Here is an 11,200-nt window from a genome sequence, read left to right on the forward strand (position 1 = left end):
CACCGCCATTCATAGTAAAACTTTATTGAACAGAAAACCCAGCAAAGGTTTCCACCTCTGCCAAGTTCCCTGTGGTTTAAAGTAAAGCACTGCATTTTAAAAAGCAATTATACAGACTTCTTTCCTAGAAAAGTCCTGCTAACATGTCTAGCAATTTCATTGATTATATAAAGTAGTACACTTAGTGTAATTTAAACATTCCAACAGGAATCAAATCGTACCAGCAGAACCATTTCTGCATCTATGACTTCTATGTACAAACACACATGCAGACACGCACATCTGGGAAAGTTCCTCAGGCATAACATGCGACACCTAATGCCTTCTACTTACAATGCCTATTAAACTACATACAGAATATATTAAAGCTCTTCAGAATAAAGACATGAGAAGCCCTGGGCATTTTTTTGTTCATCAAATTGTATCATGGCTTCATGTCTTACTTTCTGCTTTTGCTTAAGCGCAAAAGCCTATCATCATCCTTGTGGATTTTTAACGACTGTGTCACGTTGTGTCCAGGTGAGGAAGTCTAGCTGGAATCAGCTGATCCAGTCCAGGCCTGTCAATGCCTCTGGCTGCTAGAGCACAGGCCCCATCAGTTTGCTATGGCTGGAGGGCCTTCCGGAAGAAGAGAGGCAAAGAAAGTCTTGAAGACAAGCCAGGCTGTGCTCATAAATGAAGGGCTGGTCTGCTGAGCATCTAGCACATCCCGGTCTGGAGGGAGGCGGTTGGGGTCTTCTGTTTCAGGATCTGCGCCTTCCTACAGGTGATGAAACACAAGAAGAAAACAATTAGACTCATGATGAACTCCAAGTAATGTCAGGAGAGAGCAGAGCAACACGGGGTGAGGAGAGGCCAGACCCCAGAATGACATCCTTGGCTGCCCAAGGCTCCTCTGGGCTTCTATGACACAACTGCGTGATGATCTTTCGTGGTTTTGAATATTCTTGGCAGCATGTGTCAGAGCAAATGAAGCAACCATTATTTAAGTAGCAATTAACCACTTCATTAAATATAGATATTCTTCTACTTTTGGCAGTACTCTGGGTTTAGAAACCAACAATAGAAGCTCAGAGTTCTGAAAACAGGCTTCTGAGATAATTTTTTCTGGTTAAAGTATATCCTTTAGGATCATGCATTAACCCACCTTTTAAAAATTCTATTTTCAGAAAACCTATTCTGTGAGATGTGCTTGTGCCCATGATCCATTAGCAATTTCCATTGTATAATAGCTATAAAACACTGAATTTCAAAATGTGGGTCTAAAAAAACATGACTTACATATACGAAAATGCCAAATTGATTTTAAGGCATATTCAACATTTTAAAAACAGTTACTAGTCTAAGAATAAATTTAAAAAACAAAAACAAAAAACCAACAACATGAAACACTTGGCCTAATAAAATGGTGAACCACAGAGCCAGAGATCTCCAGGCTGAGGACTGGGAAGCCTGGTGCAGCATGTGCAGCTGCCTGGCTCCAGCAGCGGCTCCGTACCTGTAAGTTATTGTTGGGGTCCTGATTCATAGCTTCTTGAGGACCATCATTCGGGAAGTTTTGAACCGGCCTCTGTCTAAATGGAAACCATCCAACGTGATGCCTTCAAAGGAAGCACATAAAAACGTCAATCTTAGCTAACATCACAGTGGGACCTACCCAATCATCTAAGTCTCTGCTCCCCTAATCATGATGGCACCCTGGTTTTAAGGCCATGGCAAGAAAAACTGCAGGGCTGTCTCACACGGCACTGGCCCCTAGGCTTCATGCGGGCCTGTCAGGTCCTTGAAGCAGGTGCTGTTTTATTCATCAACAACAAAACAGCAGCTGGCACACAGAATGCGCTCACTAGATGCTTGTTTATAAACTAAACCTTCCACTCAAAATCTGAACAAATGATGTACTCACACAGAGATGTTTTATACATATATACATAAAATATATATATACACACACAAATTATTATATATATATATATAAAATAATTACCTACATTGGTCACTTTAATATGTGATTTTAGGGACTATGATTTAGGTCACTTTAATATATGATTTTCTGAAGTTTTATTTGGAAAATCAAATTAAGTCTTGATACACACGTGATGAAATATTAACTATGGATATATGAGTTTCTATTACATTATTCTAAATGTTTCCTGGTTCAATTTTTAAAAACTAAATTTATAAAGGAAAAACTTCTTTCAATTTCGACCACAAAGTCCTATCACTGTAGGCCAGGCTTCCTCAGCTCTGGCACTAATGACATACTGAGTTGCACATACCACGGGAACTGTCCTGTACATTACAGGACATTTAGCAGCATCCCTTGCTCTACCTACTAGATGTCAGCAGGATCACCCGCTAGAGTTATGAAAATCAAAAATGCCTCCAGACATTGACATATGTCCCCTGGGGATGGGGGAGAAACAAAGTTACCCCCAAACGGGAACTACTACTCTAGACCACAACTAAAGCCAAACATCAGGTCTGTGAGGGCCCCTGGCCCTTCAGGGCTATGCTAACAGCCAGTGCCTGACTTTTATCCTGGAAGGCAGTTGTAGCTTGATAAAGACAAATACATCCTTATTCAAAATAAATACAATTTTCTTTTCCATACCATACTATAGCTGTGTTATTGTGGTCTGTGGTCTGGAAGGTAATTTATCAAAAGAATAATGTTCTTCTTGTATTAGCACATATAATTAATGTGTTCTGAATGATATACAACCAAGCTGTGAACTCCCTGAATTGAAAGTGCCATAATGGCCTACTGTTTAAATGCATCTCCTTCAATAATGACTGAAACTGCTTGAAAGAGAAAATATGGACTTGATGAGTCCAACAAGTGTAATTTCTAGTAAAGAAAAATTTTAAAAAAAAGGAGAGAGAAATCATCTGCTTACAGGTACATAACGACGGTGGCCCCCATGACCATAAGGAATCTGCTCAGGGAGGAGTAGAAGTACAGGATACTGAGAAAAACAGAAAATGTGGCTGCTGAATAGGTCCAGTCCAACCAGTCTCGATTTATCTCATCATCTTCTTCCACAATAGGGCCTCCTTGTGCATTCATCCGCAAATTTTGATTGGCTCCGGGATTAACAACCACTTGAGGAGCTGCATTCTGATTGGCTGGCTGGTTTTCCACTGGAAACTGGTTGTGAATAGGGGCTGGAGCAGGTGTAGCAACCACAGGTATCTCTTGTGCACTTGGGGATGGGACAAAAGCTCCCGACGCAGCAGTGGCAGCTAAACTAAAATAAAAATAAGAGAGGCAGACACTGCTGAAAGCAAAGTCCTTTGAAGACTGTGGTCTCATGAATTTATTTATTTAGGAATCTTTGTTAAGAATTGTAAGTAGGCACATACATACTTGGTTTCTCTTCAACTTAGTGAAGAACTTCTTCACTAACAGTTTAACTATAAATGCCTTTCCTAAGAAAGGCCCCAGGGCAAATTTCATCTGGAATTAAATATCAAGACCACTATAAAACATGGTACATTAGCAAATTAAAATTTTCAAAAAACTTTAACAATACTGCTAATTTAAAAGGAGATAACACTCTAAATAAAGGCATTAAACCAGGCAGCAGCTATTGTTCATACTCTGCTCCATCCTCAGAACCACAAGGAGCAGGCTCTGCAAGTGCTAATGAAAACACACTCGTCCCTCCATTGTGAGCTTATAACGCAGATGGGGTTCCCTCAGCTCCCAGGGGACTAAGGTCACACCCAACAAGGTGGGAAGGACTCACTATTGCATGTAGTACTGTCGTGCATAGATCTGCTGGAACCAGGAGAGCTGCAGCCACCCGTAGGTTGTGTAGCCAGAGAAACCAGGCCCAAGGCCTTGGAATGCCTGCTGGACAGCTTCAGACCTACACAGATGGAAACAAAATACTCAGTTTGAGCTGGTTATCAATAAATAAAAATAAATTACAATCAGGAAGTCAAATCAGAGAAACAGAAGAATGGGTCCTAAGTAGTTACACAGAAGATGGCCATGTGGTGCACCTACATAACACAAGCGCACAAAGTGCTGAGTGATAAGCCCTCCTATCATGATCCGCATCCCATGTAAAACAAGAGCCCTTATCCTGGGCTTGGTTCTCATCATGTCATCAACGGGGTGGGGGAGAAGGGATACTGCCCCATGTTTTGTGCATAGACATGCAAATAAGCTGAATCTTTTTGGGTTAAGTAGGTCCCCACAGCCCATTTTGACTGAGTCTCACAGCAGACCTAAATTCACTGGTCACCCTTTAGAGTGCAGCTCAAAAGTCACATTTCCCCTAGTCATTCCTGGGAAAAAAATCTCTCCCCTCCTCCTGATGCCCACTTCCCCCCAACTCCTATATCCGAATCTGTCCTGAAGCAGTTATGTGTGCAGGTGGCACTGTTTGCACATTTACTAATCATTGGTGTCCTATGTAGGTTGATGGATCCCCAACAGCCTAATGGGGAGAGACCACATCCCATGTTAGAGGGGAGCTCAGGAAAGATGAGAAATCTGTACAAGATCATGAGTTAGGTAAGGAGCAGGGCTGAACTTAAGACATGTCTGTTTGACCCAAACTTCTTCAATCACGTAACAGCTTTGCAGTAGGGGTTGGGGGAGTCACTGTGGGCTTTGTGCTTCTTATACAGTGAACTCTTGGCAGCACATCACAAAATTGAAATCAGAATAAACTGTGGCAAGACTACAGGTTATGTGGTCATTACTGCAGGTCAGTTCATATGATTAAGCAAAGTTGTATGCACTAGCTGTTCAACAAATATTTGTCGAATGAAATCAAGTTTAAATACGGTAACATTCAAGCAGTCAGATATAAGCCAATTCTCAAGTTATACAACCAGAAAAAACAGTTTTAAGTTTTTTTATTCAATAATTTTCCCAATTATCCAATATATATGCTGACAGTCTTCTAAACAAGTTCCAAATCCAGAATATTTCTAATAGTATTCCAATATAAGTAAGTCTTGGTATAATACTGTTTTTGATCATTTAAAAAGTTACAATTCATGAAAATAAGATGACAAAATCTTCTAAAGTTTGTTAGATCTGATGATGACAACATTGTTATGCAAGATAACTAAAATGTTTTTACAGGTATATTGTGAAGTGTGGGAGAGATAAAATGGCAAAACTTTGATCATTTTGGACTGGATAATGGGGTAGGGATTCATTATATGATTGCTTCTATTTTTGCATTTGATATTTCCATTAAAGAAAAAAGTACACTTCCTCAAACACCTGCTTTATCAAAAATTAAATATAAAAACTACTAGGAAAAGGAAGACAGCGGAACTCAAGAGTTACAAAATTTCAACTTGTAAAGTTATCAGACTTTTTTCTGAAAATCACTTTTATAATAAGGTGTTCCAAGAGCTATAAAATCCAAATGTTAGGGCATGTAATCACTTCTGTCTTTGCTCCAAAGAAAAGTTCTAATTGCCCTAAAATGGCCTTTTCCCCTAGCGCCTCCAACACCATCCTTGGCAAAGAGACTTCTTAGTCTCTTCACCTTTGCCACACAGCAAAGCAGATTGCACAATACTTAGAACAACTGTTTCTTCTGCAACAGCACTAATTTCCCACCAGGAGTGCAACCAAGTGGTCGGCGTAATGACAAGCACCCTCAAGTGGGAGGCTAACACACCTGCATTCTCAGTACATGACTCTCCTATTTTTTTAATGTTCCTAGAAGGCTGTGTATTAAGAAAAACAAGAGATCTTTAATGTGAAGATCTTTATAAAGCAAAATTTCATACATATCTTAAAAGTTCTCTGACTATACAGTTTAACCACACTATATTCTTAAATTGATGCAAATGAGGGACATACATTCATGTTATGTTAAACTGGCTCTTTGTTAACACTTACCTTGATATATTCTCCCATCCAGAGGGAGAAAGGTTCCGAAGAACTTCCCTTTGCCTTAAACCATCACTTGAGGAATCCCCAAGATACTGTCCCTGATTAGGACCATCGGGCTGCTCTGAGGATTCAGCAACCTAAGTGCAAGATGAACACAAGAACAAAGGATCTGATGCAACTCTGTGAAACCCAGTTAAAAGAATTATTTTGCTGTGAATGGCATATGTCCCATCTCCACCTCTGAATTTGGAAAAATTAAAAGCCAGTGTTTGGTAAAAAATTTGAAATTTGTTCAACACAACTTTTAGAGGTGAAGCAGACTAAAATTAAGGGTCCCTCGAAAATTGAGGACAACTTCCTCATGCTCAGAATAAAGGCTGAAGGGGGCTGCCCACCCTGGCCTGAGGGATACCAAGGAAACTGAGAATGGACACTGCTCCCTAACCCAGTGCAGGTCTAGCACAGGCTGTTAAATTTACATATCTATAACACCTGGCTTTCCTTTCTACACATTGTAACAGCTTCTATAGAACCTGAAGAGATACAATCTATCTGCTTCTCCACAGTTTGGTCAAACTGCATAAAATTCATTTTTCCTTTTTCAACTTTGGCCTATTCCTTATGCAGGCAGGCAGCTGAATCCAGCTACTTAAGACCCAGGTAGGGTCCCTGAGTTAGGTTACTGGTAACATATATAATGGGGCTGGGGATATGGGTCAGTGGTATAGCACTTGCCTAGCATGCACAAGTCCCTGGTATACATAGATAGGTAAGAATATATTGGAAAATTTTTTAAAATTTTAAAGATTCAGATTTTTTCCTTAGAATAACTATGTTACAATTTCACTAAAATCTTCCAGTGAATAAGATTCATTCCAATGAATGAAGTTGGTGAGAAAAGTTTTCTGACAATGCTGTACATCCTAAGGTGCTAAACTCACTAATTCTAGAAATTAAATTTGACCAATGAGACCTATAAATACAAGCAACCTAAAGGAAAGGGAATTTCCTGTTATATTTAGATGTTTTAGGAATTCCAGTTGTAATACACATTTAGACTACACCACCATTCTAAAAGTGTAGATTATTTAAACTATGTATTCAAATAAGCATCGTGAAAGGTAAAATAAATGCTTTTGACGGTCAAACAACTCTAATTTAGTGATCAAGTAAATAAAGACTGTGGCCTTTTCCTATCCAAATAAATAATCATGATAAAAATTTCCAAAGGAAATGTGTTTGCTTTTTTTCTCTTTATAAAAATTAATGATTCCTTAGAAGAAACTTGCTATGTGCTAAATTTGAAAAAAAAAAAAAATTTTTTTTTTTTTTCAAAAGCCTTGCTAGTTGAGGCTTCAGGGTACACAGCAGTTATAGGTAGATGACATCCTTGCAGACAGTGTAACTATACTACTACTAGGGCAAACTCTCACTTGTGTTGATAACACAGTTCCTAATTCCCAATACATCCTGGGGAAGAAACAAAATATGACTTGGTAAAAAGGCTACAAAGTCTTTACCAGACTTTTTTTTTTTTTTTTTTCTTTTACTAGACTTTTATTCTTTCCTTGAGAAACTGAAGGATTATAATATTTGTAATATTATAATCATGAGGAAGTATACCTTTGTGCTGGTTTCTGCCATTTTTGAGGGACTCTTCACGTTGCATACCAGATGCAGAACATGCCGTTTTTCCTGCTAAAATTAATAAAGAGGTACCTTAGGATCTGAATTCAACCTGGTAAGTGCTTAAAAACATTCCAAAGTAAATGATTAAGTAACACAAAGTACCTTTGGAAGCAAGTCCCTGAGACACTGATGATCCAACAACAGCTTCCCAGAATAAATTAATCTCTGGTCCTCTGGACGCTGATTGTGGAAAGAGTAACACAGGTCAGCATTGAAGCCCCACCAGTTCCCCCAACAGGAGAAACTGTTTCATACAAATTATCAGAATATGTGCGTTTTCCCCAGCATCACAGGAAAACACTTTCTGAACAGTCTCATATACAAAACTTTTATTTAGAAAGTGCTTAACTTTAAACTGATCTAGAACGTGCAAATAAAGTTAGGATGGGTAAATTATCTCCAGTCCACAAAAACTATGGCAACATACTTGACCTTTCAACTCCCAGGGAAATAGCTGCCACTAAAAACACTAACTCTTTTGGGGGGCTCCTATAGCAACTAACTCCAAAACCTTGTTTGACCTCAGGGAAAACTCAAGACTCCCAAGGTCAGCCTTCATCAAAACTACCTAAGCACTGCCTCAAAATAACATGAAGCAATTCTAAACCTAAGCCCCACAGAGGATTTCTTGACTTACAAATGCAGTTAGAGAAATGATGTGTGGGTCACCTGACTGTTAGGGGCCCGGTGGAGTGCAATGGTAGAGTGCTTGCCTAACACTCTCAAGGCCCAGCGCAAGAAAAAGTGGAGTGGAATGAGTGGGAAGGGAGGAAGAGGAAAAAATACCCCATGACCCTGCCAGAGCTGTTATCCCTATTTTAGGAAAGTCTGAGAAACAACTAATCTAAGGCACCTGCTGTGAAAGAGTCAAGATTCTAATTTCTACTCCCCTTCACACTAGTGACTTTACAATCATTGGGACTCCACACACTTAGACAAATCTCACTTTTTTTTTGTAGTTGTGTATGGATAGAATGCCTTTATTTTGTTTATTTTTATGCAGTGCTAAGGATCAAACCCAGTGCCTCACACATGCTAGGCAAGCCCTAGCCCCACAAATCTCACTTTTAAAGTGTATTTTTTAAAAAAAAAATTTTAGTTGTTGATGAACACAGTATATTTATTTTATGTGGCACTGATGATCAAATTCAGTGCCTCACATGTGTCAGGCAAGTGCTCCACCACTGAGCCACAAATGCAGTCCTTAAAAATCTATTTTTAATTAATTTTAAACTTAACTTTAAAATAATGGCCTCAAATAAATAATGTACATCCAAGTCATTACGTTGGAGGTCACCAACTTGTCAACCTGCTCTTGCCAGAATAACCAATTATGTAAAACGGAATAAAGTTATTCCTGCCAAGAAATCTGAGATTATAAAGTAAGTTGTTTAAAACAAAACAGCAAAATTTGCATCTACTTATCAACATACTTTCAGACTTTTGACACTTTACCTAAAAAAAATGCTATGTTGTTATTCTCACTGACTGACTTAACAGGTAAATGCTATCCACATGAATTTGCAAAATACTATTGTAAATGTGGGGTCAGTCATCAGAAAAGATTTGAAAATCACAGCTGCCTGTGGATTTGAATTGTTTCCCCTTTTAAAGACGTGAACTGGCATTATATCCTCACCCAGAGGGTTGATTAGAAGGAAAAAAAAAAGTTAAGCAAACAACTATTATAAAGGAATATGCCATTTATACTTCAGAAAACAGATGATGAGTATGCTTCCACCCCTATAATTTTTAATCACAGATTTTCATTTCTGAGAGGCCTTTCATTTACAATTGGGTCTTCAGGTTCAACAAATAGGAGTGATGTTGCTCACCCAAGGAAAACACTTCTCAAAATAGGGCCTTTTACAAATGATGCAACTAGACTACACCCGCTGTGCCTATTTGTGTACCTATCAGCCCTTCTCCCAGCAACAAGGCCACCTAGTTTCTTGGAAACACCTATGGTGAAATCGCAGAGTGCCAAGGTGAATTCTAAAGGACACCGGAATGGAAGCTTACTGAATAAATAAGAAGACTTAATAGTAACAACTCAGAAGGAAAACTACAATTCTTGTCTACAATTCTTGACAATATGAACCAAAACCAAACCCACACATGTGCTACTACAGGTTGGCACTCTTCAGATGACATTCCCCCCGCCTCACTTTGCCACTGGATGCCCTTTCCTGTTTGACCAAGAATTACACTCTTGGGCTGCAAAGAACAGTGCTGACTCTTACATAATATCAGAGTACAAAGTAAATACAGGAAGGTCCAGCGCACAGCCTCCATCACGTGGTGGGAGGGAAGGAGGGCGGGCGGTGCTAAGGGTGCTGTTGACAAATGTGTCCACCAAAACAAAGCAAGCAAGTCTAATTGAAAGACCAAAGTCTTAAAACCAGACTTCAAGGCAGCTCCTGCCTGTTTCCCTTCTAAATCACCCTTTGCTATAAAGCGCATGGGCTCCTCCTGGGGACTAAGCAAGGACTCCCGAGTCCCGCGTCGGGGAGGGGCAGCTAGGGGAAGGTGGACAGGGAGGGGCTGAGCCACGTCTTGCTTCTGGGCGTGGGACCTTAAGTACACTGTGACTGGGTGCTCACCCCGACTCTCCAGTCGCTGTCCTGGGGTTGGCATCTCTTCTCCCCTCTCCCCACTGAGAACACTCGTTTTCAGTACTTTTTTTTTTTCTTATTTTTATCCATTAGATACAAGCCTAATTAGGGACACCCTATTTGTCGCCAGTTGTTTGGGGGAAACTGAGGCTTGGAGGGTGAAATGATTCACCCAAGGTCATACTGCTGTTTCCCTGCTTTGGCTAAAGCCGAATGCCACACGAGGAGAACGAGGAAGGGGTCTAGGGAGTGGGGCAGGACAGTGACAGCCGTGGGGGTTTGGGGACCTGAAAAGGGGAAGTGACAGGAGTAGGCAGTCAGTCAGGAAGGCGGGGTGATGGCGGCCAGGAAAGAAGAGATGACAGCCTCTGGGTAAGGAGTGGGGGCGCCGAGGGCGGCAGGACAGTAGGAGGGGTGGGACAGCCCTGCGGTAGGTGACCAGGCGAGTACCCGCCGGCGAAGGGAGCGGCTACCGGAAGGGGAAGGCAGACGTGGCATCCCCAGGGACTCCTCTCACCGGACGCTCGGGGTAGACGAGGCTCAGGTGGGCCTTGAGGCGGCCCACGCTCCAGCTGCGGTCGCCGCTCAGCTCCAAGTCGCGGTGGCGCTGGTTGGGGCTCTTCACCAGGAGCGTGACCGGTTCGGGCTCCGGCTCCGGCTCCATGTCGGCGGCGCTGTAGACTCGGCTGCGGTCCGAGAAGCCAAGCAGACGGCGTCGCCACCGCCTAAGGCTCTGCAACGACGGTTCGCTTCTCCAGGGCTCGCGCCCCAGCCTCGGGCACCTTTTATAGGTGCCCCGCGCCCGGGCTCTGCGGCCGGACCTCTCTGTGGCTGCTCTCCATTGGCTGAGGTAGAGGTCACTGCCCAACGTGGCCCAATCAGCGCCCGAATCCGGGCGGCAGAGGGGCGGGCTGAGCACGTAGGCGCGGGGTGATGCAACCCGCCGCCGTTGCGTCATCCCGAGTCGCGGCTGCGGCCGGGGAGCCGGGGTTCGGTGGCCATGTTTGGGTGCGCTGCAGCG

General features: G+C 41.8%; 1 protein-coding gene across 1 annotated transcript; it reads right to left on the reverse strand.

Moving 5' to 3' along the window:
• Window positions 1–10,952, reverse strand: Herpud1 (homocysteine inducible ER protein with ubiquitin like domain 1). The gene is made up of 8 exons (XM_047529515.1): window positions 10,697–10,952; window positions 7,667–7,744; window positions 7,499–7,573; window positions 5,882–6,012; window positions 3,753–3,875; window positions 2,901–3,251; window positions 1,499–1,601; window positions 1–760 (listed from the first exon to the last, which is right to left on the reverse strand). The coding sequence occupies exons 1-8, from the start codon at window positions 10,841–10,843 to the stop codon at window positions 596–598; spliced, it is 1,173 nt and encodes a 390-aa protein (XP_047385471.1). The 5' UTR covers window positions 10,844–10,952; the 3' UTR covers window positions 1–595.
• Window positions 10,953–11,200: the final 248 nt, after the last annotated feature.

The sequence above is a fragment of the Sciurus carolinensis genome, chromosome 16 (genome assembly GCF_902686445.1).
Source record: "Sciurus carolinensis chromosome 16, mSciCar1.2, whole genome shotgun sequence".
In the NCBI taxonomy this organism is placed as follows: domain Eukaryota; kingdom Metazoa; phylum Chordata; class Mammalia; order Rodentia; family Sciuridae; genus Sciurus; species Sciurus carolinensis.